General features: G+C 35.9%; 1 protein-coding gene across 3 annotated transcripts in view; it reads right to left on the bottom strand.

Moving 5' to 3' along the window:
- The window catches only part of vap (RAS p21 protein activator vap), a 181,580-nt gene that overhangs the window by 49,051 nt on the left and 116,856 nt on the right, over nt 1–15,673 (bottom strand). For all 3 annotated transcript variants that reach the window (XM_043211381.2, XM_043211382.2, XM_043211384.2), the window contains exon 5: nt 12,264–12,673. In XM_043211381.2, the coding sequence (XP_043067316.1) occupies nt 12,264–12,673 (410 nt within the window). The remainder of the gene's footprint in view (nt 1–12,263; nt 12,674–15,673) is intronic.

The following is a 15,673-nucleotide window of genomic DNA, read 5'->3' as shown; positions in this document are numbered from 1 at the left end:
TCCGTCTGCCCGTTTCTACGCGAACTAGTCTCTCAGTTTTAAAGCTATCGTCTTGAAACTTTGCACACATCCTTCTTTCTCTTGCACGCAGTATATAAGCCGGAACGGCCCGGATCGGCCGACTATATCCTATAGCTGCCATATAACTGATTGATCAGATATGGTATAACTTTGGTGTTTTTAGAGTTTGAGAGTTTAAATTTGACATGAGAGCTATTTTTGGCAAAACATTACGACATGCCAAATTTCATAAGGATCGGCCGACTATATCCTATAGCTGCCATATAACTGAACGATCGGAAATGACCCAACTTTCGTGTTTTTGATGATAGAAAGCTGTAACTTAGTACTGATTATATTTTTGGTCAGATAATCCGACGTACTCAATTACATAAGGATCGGCCAACTATAGCTGCCATATAACTGAACAATCGAAAATGTTTTTTGGTAGAAATACCAACTTTGGTATTTTGGAAGATAGAAGTTTGGGACTTTTTTTAGATTTTATATTAAAATAAATTGGGTTATATTATTTTATTCTCATAAGTATCGGCCAACTATATCCGATGTTTGCGATATATATCCGGTTTTAACTGCAAGGGTATATCAACTTCGGCTCCGCCCGAAGTTAGCTTTCCTTTCTTGTTATTCAATAAATATTTCATTTTATATTTTTATTTTATACTTCAATAGAAGTAGTTCTTAGTCCACACTTCTACTCCCTAGTGGATCGAAAATACAATGGTTCCAACTGAGAAACATGCGATGTTCCCAAAGAAACTATCAATGATCCTCTAGTGTAGGCTTCATACGGCAGAAAGAGGATATCCTGGCAAGATAACCCATAGCCGATCACGGCCTTTCCGACTTATTACTGCGTGCACAGGAATGAAGGGTGTGTGAAAAGTTTCAATCGATAGCTTTAAAACTGAGAGACTAGTTTGCGTAGAAACAGACAGACGGACAGACAGACGGACAGACGAACATGCTTATATGCTTATATAACATGCTCAGGAGGTGATCCTGATCAAGAATAAATATACTTTATAGGGTCGGAGATGTCTCCTTCACTGCGTTGTACGCTTTTGGACAAAATTCGAATACCCTCTGCAAGGGTATAAAAAGTTCTAAGCTTCTATCTTAACAAAATTTGGTCACTTCCGATCAATCAATTAAATGGCAGCTATAAGATAAAGTCGACAGATCCTGTTCGTTCCGACTTATATACTGCGTGCAAAGGAAAAAAGGGTGTGCAAAGTTTCAAGTCGATAGCTTTAAAACTGAGAGACTAGTTCGCGTAAAAACGGAAAGACAGACAGACGGGCATGCAAAAGCAGGGTAATACAAACAATTAATGAAAGATAGCTGAAAATTATCGCATGCTTCAAAAGAGAAGCAGATCGATTAATTCGAGCCAAGAGAAAGGAATGTATTAAAAAAATATAAATAATAATATAATACATATAAAACAAATAAAAAATCACATATATAATAAAACAAGAAAGAAAAGCTAACATCGGACGGAGCCCAAGTTGATATACCCTTGCAGTAAAAATCGAATATATATCGCATACATCGGATATAGTTTGCCGATCCTTATGGGAATATCATAATAAAACCAATTTATAAAAATACAAAATCTAAAAAATAAGTCCCAAGCTTCTCGGTATTTCTGGGAACGAAAGTTCCAACTTTCTATCTTCAAAAAAACTAAAGTTGAGACATTTCTGATCAATCAGTTATTTGGCAGCTATAGGATATAGTCGGCCGATACTGAAATTTTGGCATTTCATATTATTTTGCCAAAAGTAGTACTCATGCAAAGCCCGAACTTTCTAACTTTAACAAAAAAGAAAAGCTAACTTTGGGCGGAACCGAAGTTTAAATACCCTTGCAGTTAACACCGGATATATATCGCAAACATCCGACTTATATACTGCGTGCAAATAAGGGAAGGATTTGTGAAAAGTTTCAAGTCGATAGCTTTAAATCTGAGAGACTAGTTCGCATAGAAACAGACAGACAGACATTCTCATATCAACTCAGGAGTTGATCCTGATCAAGAATATATACACTTTATAGTGTCTCCTTCACTGCGTTGTACGCTTTTGGACAAAATTATAATACCCTCTGCAAGAGTATAAAAACAAACAATTAAATAGAAAACCTAAAGCTTGTATTTTGATTACACACAAATATTTAGATAATTCAGTTTAGCGGGCCCTGGAAGTTTTTTACTTCGCCCAAGTGATAATTCTCCCGGCGATTACTCACTTTTTTTTCATATCAACAACCAAATACAAAGATTTCGTATCGAAAAAAAAGGTGTGCGATATTTAATGGGTGGAAAAACTTTTGAATTCTTGGATACAGTAATAAACAGATATCGTAAGGAACAAATTGTGGAAGGCCACTCATTGAACCATCCTGTTGTCAACGGTGTACAGCCTGAGTTTAATAAACAGTATGTGGTCGAAAAAGCCGCTGAAAAAATCTATGCTACACTACGTGAGTGCCGTGACCAAATTGGCTTAAAGAAAATAAAGGGAATCAAACACCATGGACATTTAAATAAGAAATCCGATAAAACTATAAAATGGAAACAACTTTACTTTGCTCTTATCAATGATGGCTCTGAAACTCAACTTTGTTTTTATGATAATCCTAAAAAAACAAAGCCAAAAGGTTTAATTGACTTGTCCTGTGCATATCTTTATCAGTGTCACGATTCTCTATGGGAGCGTCCTTTTTGCTTTCAAATTGTAGAGAGAGCACTACCTTGCCTGGCCACCGTTACTTATCTTTGCTCTCCTAGCCAGGAGAGTTACGTAGAATGGATAAATGCACTGAAGGCACAATGTGACTCACAACTAAGTCGTGCTCAAAAAAAAGTTTCCCGTCTTCGAGAGTTGCGTTGTCTTAATTTGCACGCACTTGAAGCACATCGTTTACCATTCAAATTAGTACCACATCAGTATTGCAGCATTACTACATCTTAATCAGGGTCAAGTGGGAAAATATGTAAATAATATTCCAATTTATAAGAAAACAAAATAAAAACAAACAAACAAAAAAAAAAAATTCAAGCTTCTGTTTGAAAAATACAAAAGTTGGTATTTTTACCAAATACCATTTCCGATCGTTCAGTTATATGGCAGCTATAAGATACAGTCGGCCGATCGCAGTGGCGGAATTAACAGGTTTGGGCAAAGGCGCGCTTGCCCACTGGGCCCCCCGACGAAAGGCTTTCAGGGCCCCTCGTGCTGAAAGTTACTGTGGGGGGCCCTGAAAAAATTTTGCCCACTGGGCCTTTTTCCTTAAATCCGCCACTGGCCGATCGTTATGAAGGTGTGATCCCCTGACCAAAAATAGAATCTGTACGAATTTCCCATCTTTCTATCTTCAAAAACACGAAAGTCATTTCCGATCAATCAGTTTATTATTATTATTATTAATAACTAGGTTATGATTAAAATTATAAGCTAATTTAAGACTAAAGCCATAGCAGCAATGCCTTCGGCTTACTTATAGTGATAATGTGGAATAATAATGGAATGGTATAATGAATGGATAATGGAATAATGTGCTTATGTAGATATTAGATTTGTTTTTTTGTAGAATAGAATATGTATGTAGAATATGTTCCTTATTAATGTACAGATTAAACTAAAAATTAAATTAGGTTATATGTTCTTGTTTTACAGTTAGAATATGTTTCTTATTGATGTACAGATTAAACAAAAAATTATATTAGGTTATATGTTCTTGTTTGTTTGAGATATTGGATGATTTTATCAAAGGATTTTATTGTGGGGAAAGATATTGATAATATAGGATCGGCGTTTTGGAAAATATTGTTTCTAATGGATGTGAACTTGGGGCAGTCGGTTAGAACGTGTTTTATTGTGTTGTTCGTACTGTTGCAGAACTGGCAATTTGATACCGGATTACGGTCAAAAAGATGTGCGTGTGTCTGGAGTGACCTAGGCGGATTCTGGTGAATTTAATTATATCGTTTCTTTTGTAGGTGTGTTTTTTGGCATTCAGGTCTATGAGATTTAATTTTTGTGTATTTCTTTATATTAAGTTTAAGTTTTTGAAAAGGAATCATGGAAAATGTTTTCGGAAGTACATTTTAGGTATCTATTGATGTCTCGAAAGTAAAGGTTTGATGTCATATGGAGGGGTCTAGAACAAGCCGCTTTTGCAGACGTATCTGCGAATTCATTACCTGTAATTTGGACTTGTCCAGGTATCCAAATTAACTTTATTTTTGGGTTGTTGTAAAGAGTGTTACGGATATATTTAGCGTAGATGCATTGGGTGTTGGGGTTGGAGATATTTTTCAGAGAAGAAAGTGAGTCAGAGCAGATGGCTATTTTTTTTTAAGAGTTTTTGTGTAGGGTTATGGCTTGGAAAATTGCTATTAACTCAGTTGAGTAGACTGAGGTATAGTGTGGTAGAATACTGCTATTTATACATTTGTTAATTGAGGTGATGCTGAAGCTGGTTGTGTTCCCTGTTTTAGAAGCGTCTGTATAAATAAATTCGAAGTCCTTAAGAGTATTTTTAATTTCAGAGAATAGCTTTTGATATATTACTGGGCTGGTGTTGTGCTTATTATAAGTAGTGAGAGTAAGATTCATTGAATTTTCATTTAGTTGCCAATTATGGGCTATAGATCTATAGAGAAACACAGTATTCTTCCTAAGGCAGATTGAAGTTTGTATTAAAAGAATTATTTGGATCTTTTTATCTGTTGAACCAGTGTCAAGATAGGAAAGTCATTGCTATTTAATAGAGACTTAAGTTGACATGAGGTTATAAGGTCACGTCTAATCTCCAGTGGATAGATACGAGATTCGTGTAATAAGTTGTAAATTGGCGTTGAGGAAAACACCCCTAAGCTGGCTCTTATAGCTGCGTTGATGACTGTCTTGATTTTTTTGAGATTTGATTTTGTAGAGTTTTAATTATATTAAGAATGTAGTCTTATGTTCCGGCCTACATTTTAGAGGTTATTTCAAAAAAAATTTTTTGTAATAAAAAATAATGCGATCGTTTCAATTTTCAAATGTTTTTATAGGCATCATAAACTATTTGAAAATATTTTGTTAAATTTATTCTTGTGTAGTTTAATACACTTTATAGCATGCCAAAGTATGCATATAAAAAAAAGGTACGTCCCTGGCGCAGGTGATTTTGACTGCTAGAGTCATCCGAAACAAAAAATTATATAAACAACAAAATGGCGAACTAACAAAAAAAAATGTTTTTTTAAATTAAAAAAATTTATCTTAAATTAGTGATAAAAAAAAAACTAATTATTAAAAATAAATGATTCTAGTACGGGACAGAGGTGTTACTTTTAAGATCAACATATCCAAATTTCAGCTAAATCGGTACCATAGAATTTTGTGAATCACCTGCGCCGCACACAAAAATGTCGTTCCGAGAAAAACGCGTTTAAAGTTTAGACGCCAACGAGAAATTATTAATTGTGAGTAAGAGAATTTTTAGGATGTCAACATCTGATATATTGAATCATGGTTGGGTTTGCTCCTACAGTTATATTTCCTACATATGTGTATGTGCTTGCATTTTTCTTCTGAGAGGCTAGCACCTGAGTAGTTACACCAGTTTCGAATGTCAGTAAGTATGTTGCTAAAGTTAATATCGAGGTTTTCAGTTTACCAAGAAGGCGAATGATGTTGAAATCGTCAGCGTAGGAGCAGAACGATATTTCTTTGTGACTTTGGATTATTTCGCGTAGTTTATTGTAAGCGATTGTAAAAATAACGACGGATAGTGGTGATCCCTGAGGGATTCCATTATGGAGGTCTAACGTTCTGGAGAAATCATTTCCTATTTTCACTTTTATTTTCCGGTTTGTCATGAAGTTTTTGATGTAACCTATAATTTTGGGGCCGACGTGCCAGGAAACGAGTTGATTTGAAATTGTATGAATTCCAATTTTGTCAAAAGCTTTGTCAAAAGTCGAGAGATAGTTTTGTGATACGGTTTTTTCTCTATAAAGATTTAGTGATCAAATGATCCACCAAGAGTAGAGCTTCAGATACCGATTTACCTTTAATGAACCCAAACTGATCTTTATTCAATAGTTTGTTGCTAGTTAAAAGCCACTAACGCCTATTAGCTATCATTTTATCGGGAACTTTAGCAAAGCAAGAGTTTAGTGAAATGGGACGGTACGAATTAAGAGATGTTTTGTCAGAGTTTGGTTTAGCAATTGGGATAACAATACTCAGTTTATATTTTTGCGGTATGCCACTCTGCAAGATATTATTAAACAATTGAAGTAGTCAATTTTATAATACTGGAGGAATTTTTAATCATGTCGTATGTAATCCTGTCACTCCCTGGAGTTTTGCATTTTAGTTTGTTAAGAGCCGCGTGGAGTTCTAAAATTGAGAATTCTTCCTCAATAATTGTTGCATTTTTGTCTGTTGGATAAGTTAAGGGATTAATATTGTTTAGTGTGGAGTTTTTATTTGCAAGAAAGCTACTATCGAAGTTACAGTCATCAGAGTTTTTAGACCAGAGGGAGCTAAATTCGTTTGCTATATCTCTTTTCTCTATAATGGGCTGATTGGTTTGATTAATTGGTAAAAGGCAGTGTATGGGTATAGAGGTTTTTAGGCCACAATATCTTCTGATGTTATTCCAAATAATCTTAGGGTTGGAAGTTGGTTGTACATCTAATGTAAAATCGTGCATAGCTGCATTTTTGGCTAATTTGAATTCTCTTTTGAAGAGCGCATTGGCTTTTTTGTAGTTAATTAAATTTTCACTTGTAATATTGTTTTTTAATTTGTGCCATAGTTTTTGTTTTGATTTACGAAGAAGACTAGCTAAGGGTTCCACCAGGGGACATTGTGTTCAGAATTAGTAGTAATTAGTAATTTTGAAGAGCGCATTGGCTTTTTTGTAGTTAATTAAATTTTCACTTGTAATATTGTTTTTTAATTTGTGCCATAGTTTTTGTTTTGATTTACGAAGAAGACTAGCTAAGGGTTCCACCAGGGGACATTGTGTTCAGAATTAGTAGTAATTAGTAATTAGTAATTAGTAATTAGTAATTAGTAATTAGTAATTATTAATTAGTAATTAGTAATTAGTAATTAGTAATTAGTAATTATTAATTAGTAATTAGTAATTAGTAATTAGTAATTAGTAATTAGTAATTAGTAATTAGTAATTAGTAATTAGTAATTAGTAATTAGTAATTAGTAATTATTAATTAGTAATTAGTAATTAGTAATTAGTAATAATTAGTAATAATTAGTAATTAGTAATTAGTAATTAGTAATTAGTAATTAGTAATTATTAATTAGTAATTAGTAATTAGTAATTAGTAATTAGTAATTAGTAATTAGTAATTATTAATTAGTAATTAGTAATTAGTAATTAGTAATTAGTAATTAGTAATTAGTAATTAGTAATTAGTAATTAGTAATTAGTAATTAGTAATTAGTAATTAGTAATTAGTAATTAGTAATTAGTAATTAGTAATTAGTAATTAGTAATTAGTAATTAGTAATTAGTAATTAGTAATTAGTAATTAGTAATTAGTAATTAGTAATTAGTAATTAGTAATTAGTAATTAGTAATTAGTAATTAGTAATTAGTAATTAGTAATTAGTAATTAGTAATTAGTAATTAGTAATTAGTAATTAGTAATTAGTAATTAGTAATTAGTAATTAGTAATTAGTAATTAGTAATAGATTCATTAACGCTTTGTAAAAATATTTTTTTTAAGTTAGCTGCTTCTTGGTTTACATTTGAAGTGGGTTGAAGCTTTGGATTTAATGTTGCTGTTAATTTCTAGAACTTGTCCCAGTTGGCAAATTGTTGTAGGAATTTTCGTTTTGGGTGCGACTCCGTGTTTTGGTTGGTGGTTGTTTGAAACAAAGAAGTGATAATGGGAAAGTGATCACTGCCATGGAGGTCTTGGTCAATTTTCCAGTTTGCATATGGAGCAAGGTTAGGAGAGCAGAGTGAAATGTCAATATGGGTAAAGGTGTTGTGAGTGCTGAAGTGAGTGGCAGAGCCATCGTTCAGAACTACTAGACCGGAAGTATCAATGATCTTGTTAATAGTGTTCCCTTTTTTGTTGCAATTGTTCGAGCCCCATTTAGAATGCCAGGCATTGAAATCACCTAAGATAAGGTTGTCGGTATTAGTCGGCAGTTCATTCAACAAGTTGTTAAAATTGAAGCTTACTTGAGGTGGTATATATCCTGAGGTGATTGTGAGTGATTGTCGACTAGTTATTTTTGTAGAAATAATATCAAAAATAGGACTATCAGAAGTATTATGAAAGTGTATTGATATGTGTATTAGCAGAGAGACTCCACCATATCTTGAAGAGTGGCTGTTATAGTGAATTGGGATATAATTAATTTGGGTGGGGATATAAGTGAATGTTTGTATGTGGGTTTCTTGTATGCTATTATTTTTGGATGATATTTTTTTTATAAGAGTTTGTAATTCTCTATAGTTATTCATGTAACCTTTTATGTTCCATTTTAATACCTTAAGTGTCATTTTTGTATCTAGATTTAGTGACTATTTAGATTTAACGATTAGTCCTTATTTAATTCAGCAATATTTTTAAACTTAGATCTTGTTATAATAGTGTTGTTAGATTTTTCTTTGTTAATCAGATTTCTTTCGGTTTTTTTGCTTATGTTTCTAGGGAGAATATTTACTTTACTAATTGTCCAATCCTTACTGATATTTTCTTCGCTTGAGTCTATTACCATATTTTCATCTTCCTTGTTTATAATGGGTCTGTCGGTGTCTTTTACTGTCGGTGGGAGGTTGATGCTGATGTCGAAGGGGTATTCTGTGATAATCGATGTGGATTCGGTATGTTGTTTTGCGTTGAGCTTGCAACCGATGCATAAAGGGATCCGTCATGCTGGTTTCTCTTCCTGTAAATGGACCAGGCCGATTTGGTGTCTACTTTTTGGAGGGTTTTGATGGCTTGTACTTCTTTATGGGTACGAAAAACTGGGCAGTTTCTGTCTTTGGAATGGTGTTTATTGTCCGGCATATTGTTTTCGGTGCAGTTGATGCAGCATGTTCCACGCTCGCATTTTTCTCCCTTTATGATGTCAATATGGGCAGGTTGGCTGCATATAAAGCAGGTCTCTGTATTTTTGCAGAATTTTTGGAGGTGACCCAGACGTAAGAAGTTGTTACATCGGATTGGGGCTGGTATATAAGGGCGAACTTGAACTCTTTCGTATCCTATATATATTTAATCCGGTAGGTCTAATTTTTCAAATGTTAGGGTTATTCGTCCAGTTTCGGTTGGCTCTCCTCCTTTTTAGGCTTTCGAGGATTTCTTCTTCTTCAATTCCTCGCAGATCGTTGGAGTATATTATAGTAGTATAATAGTAGTTTGAGTAGTTTAGCGTTCGGTGTTCTGAGTTACAACTTCGGTTCGAATGCTCCGATCGTTATGAATTTTTATGAATTACACAGCCACACAAAAAAAAAAAAAGTGTCCGGGTTGGGAGATCAGAGTACCCTATCCCCATGTATTTTGGACCGCTGAACACGAATCTGAAGTCCGTTTTGGTCCTGCACGTGTACGTTTCTTCCTAACCTCAAAAAAAGTTTTACATTTTTGGAGGTATGCGACTTTATTTTTAATTTATTGGATTTTCATGAAACTGGGTACCCAGGGATTTTTGGGGTCGCTGATTACGAACTTGAAGTCAGATTTTCAAAATTCAATATGGCGGATCCAATATGGCGGACGAATTTTTGAACAATTTTTGGATTTTCATGAAACTGGGTACTTAGGGGTTTTTGGGGTCGCTGATTACGAATCTAAAGTCAGATTTCCCAAATTCAATATGGCGGACGAATTTTCAAAAATGAAAATCCACGAATTTTTTGAAAATTCGTCCGCCATTTCAAGTCAATTAAAGTAAAATTGACGAAGTTATTAGTTATTGACGAAGTTGCTTATAAAAGTTTTACACTGGATTTTTTTTTGTTTAAGGGGTTATATACAGTTGTACCGCGCAAAAATATGGATTTTTATCGAATTTTTTTTGACACCATAGAAAATATTTATTAAAAATGTTTCACCGACGTTGTTTAGTACATGTTGCTGGGTACTTAATTAAATTTTTTCATAAAAAAATATTACATAACAAAAATGTTATAGCCGAATTCCCGGATCGTCTTTTTTCGATGGTGTCTTGCGGTGGACATGATTTCTCGAAAACGGTTTATCCGAAATCCAAAATTCAAAAAAGTTTAGTTAGTGTATTGTGTTGTCTAGTCCGTGAACGAGGGATTTTTAAAAATTTTGATTACAAAAAAAATGGCGACGTTTTTAACAAAAAATGTACTTTTTCAAGGTATAAGATTTTCGTTTTTTGTGCTTTAAAAAAGGAGTTTTCAAAAAAAATTGAAAATCCCTCGTTCACGGACTAGCTAATATCATAATAAATAATAAGTCAAAATTTGGTGTTGATCGGATTAGTAGTTTTTTAGTAATCGTGTCCACCGCAAAGGAAATTTCCCAAAAAAAAGATTCTGAGATAATCGCGTTTAAAGTTTCAAGTTTGTTCAAGTTTTATATGCAGATAGTGCGCTATAAATAGCTACAGCTTCGGTTCTAATTCTCCGATTGTTATGAATTTTTGTGAGAGTATTCCCAATAGAACATACTTAAAGAATATGCAATAAAAAAAAATCGATTTTTTCATATATCACAACTGTATATAACCCCTTAAAACTTCAAAGCGTTTTTCCCACAACTCACGTTTTCAAAGTCGGTGCCCCTCATAACTTCAAAACTACTGCACCGATCCTTTTGAAATTTTAAACACTATTTCTGTACATATTTTACGAGGTAACGTTGTCGAGTTTTTTTTTTTTTTTGTTCATAATTTTGATTTCGCAATGTCAAATTAACCGATATTTTCCCGAAAAATTAAGTTTTTCACTTCAAAGTCTTCGAAAAAATTAAAAAATTGCAATTTTCAAAAAACCTTTACAGCGTTACCTGGGGCGAACTATTATCTAACGAATGAATTTTCAGTTTTTGATTGCAAATGATCCAGCACCGAGTTATGAGGGGCACCGCAATTCAACTTTTTTTGGCGACACGTCCGGACAATTGCTACCATTGCCATATTTTAAAATATTTTTTTGTAAAATTTTTATTAAACATTCTTCTAATGTCACACTTTAATATACCGTTGGTTGAATAAATAAATTTTAACTGTGTCGTCAGGAAAAAAATCACAAAAACATGGCTTTTTTCGCACGATTTGACCTTACCCTCCCCTTAAAAGAAAAAAAAAAATAATAGCCAGTGTTCCAAAAAAAAAATAAAATTTTTAAATTATTTTTGTTGCTGTCCGGTCCCCTCGTCCGGTAGGGTGAGGGTACGCCACCGTTAGGGTATGCAGCACAATTGACATGCATAACAACAAAAACTTAAAAGCAATCTACGTTTTAAGTGACTCCGTCTAAAATATACCATGTTCCTATCTCAGCATATTGATTTTTAACGATTCGTAAAAATATATTCATGCAAAACATTTTACTGCTAACACTTAATCTTATTCCTGAATAAATGTAAAATGTATGCTGAAATATTAAAATATAACAAATAATATAATTTCTTTCGTCATCTCACCAAATAACGAATACCCGAATTTTTTTAGGGTAGCAAGCCTAAAAAGTTAGAATAATCAAAATTTTGTGCGCTGGCTTCGAAACGAAATCGCACGCACACATACACCCGTGTATGTGAACGTGTGAAATGCATACATACAAATATCAATCCAAGCGCAGACCAACCTTCTTTATCGCGCTCGTTTCAGAGACTAAGAAACAGAAAGAATTTAATGAGAATATGAGCGTATGAAAGAGAGTAAGATTTCGCTCTGGGGCCTATCGCTAGAAATTTTTGCGTCCATTTTCGTTGTATGAAATGGGTTGTCTATATGCTGTATGGTTAGTGTCTATACTAAGCTCACGTCACCGAAACCTCTTTAGACCCATTGATTAGGCTTACACTCCCTTTTTATATTTTAACATAACTTGTTGAAATACATTTTACATGGGCATTTCTAGAAACAGGTCAACCAAAAAAAATTTAAAACAGAAAAGTTGTCACATATTTTGAAGAAATAAAATTCCAAAATTTTTGAGGTGGATTGATTATTAACTTTCCTTTCTTGTGTGTATACTATTTTAAACTTACCTTTAACCAACATGTCCACAGCTTCGTTTTTTGTACAATTTGGATGAAACCAGGGAAACACTGTATTTGGATCAATTGAAACATCCAAATCATCTACAAGTTCTCGGAAAATCATTCCCTGCTCTCCAGTACGATGAGCGGTAACCCATAACCATCCATCGCCCATGTCATTGTGTACAAAAAAAATATCACCTTTTTGAAAGCTCAGTTCATCGGTCTCTGGCATTTTTGTGTAAGGTAAAATAGCGACGACACGCTTTTTGTCATTGACTGGTTCTGGCGGTGCTACTGGTATAACCAACCTTTCACGTTTTAGTAAATCACTACACGATGTGTAATAGCCTACGAGATCGCTTAAAGAAATGAACTGTCTGCCTCCGATGTAAAAATCTCCACATACAGCAGTAATCCTAAAAATAGAAACAAAAATTTGATAAACATTTTATATATATCTAAATGCTTAAAAGGGCCCAAATACATATAAAAAATAAAATTTCAAATTTTCATTTGGTTAAATTTCCTTCCCACAATCAAAAGATTTTGACGATTTGGCTTTAAGACTTTTATAATACTGCAGTAGTTTAAGTCTTACTACCTATAAAAAAATTATATTTTTGTAGTACCTTTTCAGAAAAAGTGTTTATGAAGAACCAAGCCAAAGTTGTGAGTTATGTATATATACAGGTGGTATGGATAGGTGGTATGGATAGGTACTACCACTTAATTAAATGTATGAATTCTATAAATTCTAAATTTATATGAAAACAAAAAGCGATATACACTATTGTTGAGTCAGACAGCAGCCGCTAAATTAGTTATAGTTTATTTATAAAGCTAAAGTATGGATATATCGCCTTAGTTGGTCGCAAGCCGACTTTTTCTTGGCCGCTCGACTTCAACGGGCCTATTTTAAGAGAGCTTTAGCTTCGCAATCCTTATGTCGGGCCACCCTCTCCGCTATCGAGAGCTTTAGCTTCGCGTATGTCTACTTGGGCCGCACTTTCTGTCCATATTATTAGTCACTGCTTAGCACCATAAACTGGATGATCACAATTTTTGATCCCAGTTTCATCTGCCTGCAGTATAAATAATATATAACGTACAATGAGCATCTCGGATCTCTCCGAACTTGTTTTACGTGGCGTATTCGACACTGAAGGGATTACGACCACGGCACTCGAATATACCCACAAGAGGTACATATATAGTGCATGGGCACGGATGGTACGCCTGCCAGCGCCCCAGACTAGAAGCTATAGCTATGTACATAGCGACCAGCCTGGTACCTTTCATGTAAGTGCTTGCCGGGCAGCCTACTCCCTCTGGATAAGAGGCGAAGTGTATCTATCACCTCTGCTGATCTATGGGTCACAGCACCCGAGTTGTATAACGCAACTCCATGTCGAGTCTGAGGACTCTACCCGCGATATGGTTATCAACCACAGCCACCACGATACTCCCACAAGGGGGCCTACCTGAATGGTAGTGTCTTGGACACACTATCCAACCCGTGGCACCGAAGATTGTGGGCTCGGTGACCCACCCCTTTAGCTCCGACAAGCTCAGATGGGGCGCCCTGCCATGTTAGTCGCCTCCTACGACAAGCTATGACGAACTGTGGTAGAATTCTTCGCCGCTAGCCACACGGCAATATACAACGTACAATAATTAAATTCTGCTTTTCATTTTCCGGCATTGAAAACTATCAATGACCAAACAACAATGTTGCGAGTCTTCGGAATTTGTAGCGCCGCCCCAGTAAAGACTCCCGTGTAGATGCTGATGATCGTTTATTTGTTTTCTTCATTCCCAACAGACAAGCCGGTAGAGCCAAGGGCAGCGAGTGCTTACGGTGGTACTGTCGGTACCCATTATAGCAGTGAAAAGCACTTTAAATTCCTAGGAAATTAAAAGTCGTATAATTTATAATCAAGCCTTAATTCTATGATTTTCGTCCGCTTAACTCGAGTGTCAAAGTAGAAAAAAAAGCACAATAGGCACATGATTTCCGAATGACCTAACAGAGATTCAACACCCACCTTAACTATCTGTTCTGCAACTTCGGATGCCGCGGAAGCAGTTTTACTATCTATCGTAACACGCCTCACATTTATATTCCGCCAGGGATCTACCTTTTTTTTTTTTAAGACAAGTTAAATTTTATTGTAGTCGCGGGAATCGTTCAGAACCATTTGAACATAACCGGGCGCTTAGAAGATTGGGTGAATATGGTACATATGGGATATGGGCCTAGACTATATACAATAATTTACAGTTATTTACATTAGTTTACATTATTATTGAACAACACGGGAAGACAGATCGCTGGAGTGAAATCTTTTTAAACGCCTAAGAGTTTGCGGGTCGGCCAGCCTGCTAGCCAGTGGATTTGGGTGACTCGTTAGCCCGTCGGCTGTGTTGGTTTCGGAGGTCGCCCACCGGGACAAGGCGTAGGTCGTTTTGGATGGCCTGGTTTGTCACATATCAGGAAAGTCCGGATGCCCGTCGAGCAGCACGTGCCTGCACTACACTCAGCCTGTTTAGCTGGTGCTTGGATGCGGTGCCCCATACCTCGATTGCATACGTCCAGGTTGGCGTGAGGATTGCTTTGAGCAGCAAAACTTTCGTCGATAGCTGGAAGCTTTTGGATCCCAGGAGCCAGTCGAGCTTTTGTAGTTTGCGAACACATTTGGCTTTGATCGCCGCTATGTGGGTGTTCCATATGAGCCTGTGATCTAGGTGTACACCTAAGTAGCAGTGAGAGGTGGCGTTTTTAATAGTGTCACCATTGAAGGTATGTACGATGTCGATCACAAGTCTTTGGGAAAAAGTGACGCATGCCGACTTGCTGCAATTTATGGCAATGTTCCGTTGCTTGGTCCAGCGCTCCATCGCATTCAGCCAGTCCTGAACAACAGCTGAGGCTGACAGCTGAGACGAGTGGGATGCAAGCAGGGCCGTGTCGTCGGCGTAAGTAGCCAGAAGTATACGAGCGTCTGTGGTGGGCGACGGAACTGGCATATCACTCGTGTACATCGTGTATAGGAACGGACCAAGTACACTTCCTTGGGGCACTCCTGCGTGAATGTGTGCCAAGCTGGATCGTGAGTCCCTTACTGCTACAACGAAGGTTCGATCGGCAATGAAGGACCTCAGGATGGCGAAATAGGGCGTAGGGAGAAGTTCCTTGATTTTGTAAAGAAGGCCCTCGTGCCACACCTTGTCAAAGGCTTGCTTAACGTCGAGGCAGACGCCTACAGTGTGCAGTTTATGCTCTAGTCCATGGGTGTAAAGGTTGACCAGGCGATGGACTTGTTCTGGGCAGCCATGGGATTTTCTGAAGCCGAACTGATGTTGCCTTCTACTTGTGGTAGCTCCAACAGTCGGCTGAGTAGAATCCGCTCGAACAC

Source organism: Drosophila bipectinata, chromosome XL (genome assembly GCF_030179905.1).
Source record: "Drosophila bipectinata strain 14024-0381.07 chromosome XL, DbipHiC1v2, whole genome shotgun sequence".
Classification (NCBI taxonomy): domain Eukaryota; kingdom Metazoa; phylum Arthropoda; class Insecta; order Diptera; family Drosophilidae; genus Drosophila; species Drosophila bipectinata.
The sequence above is the reverse complement of the archived record's forward strand: the minus strand, read 5'-3'. Positions and strand labels throughout refer to the sequence as shown.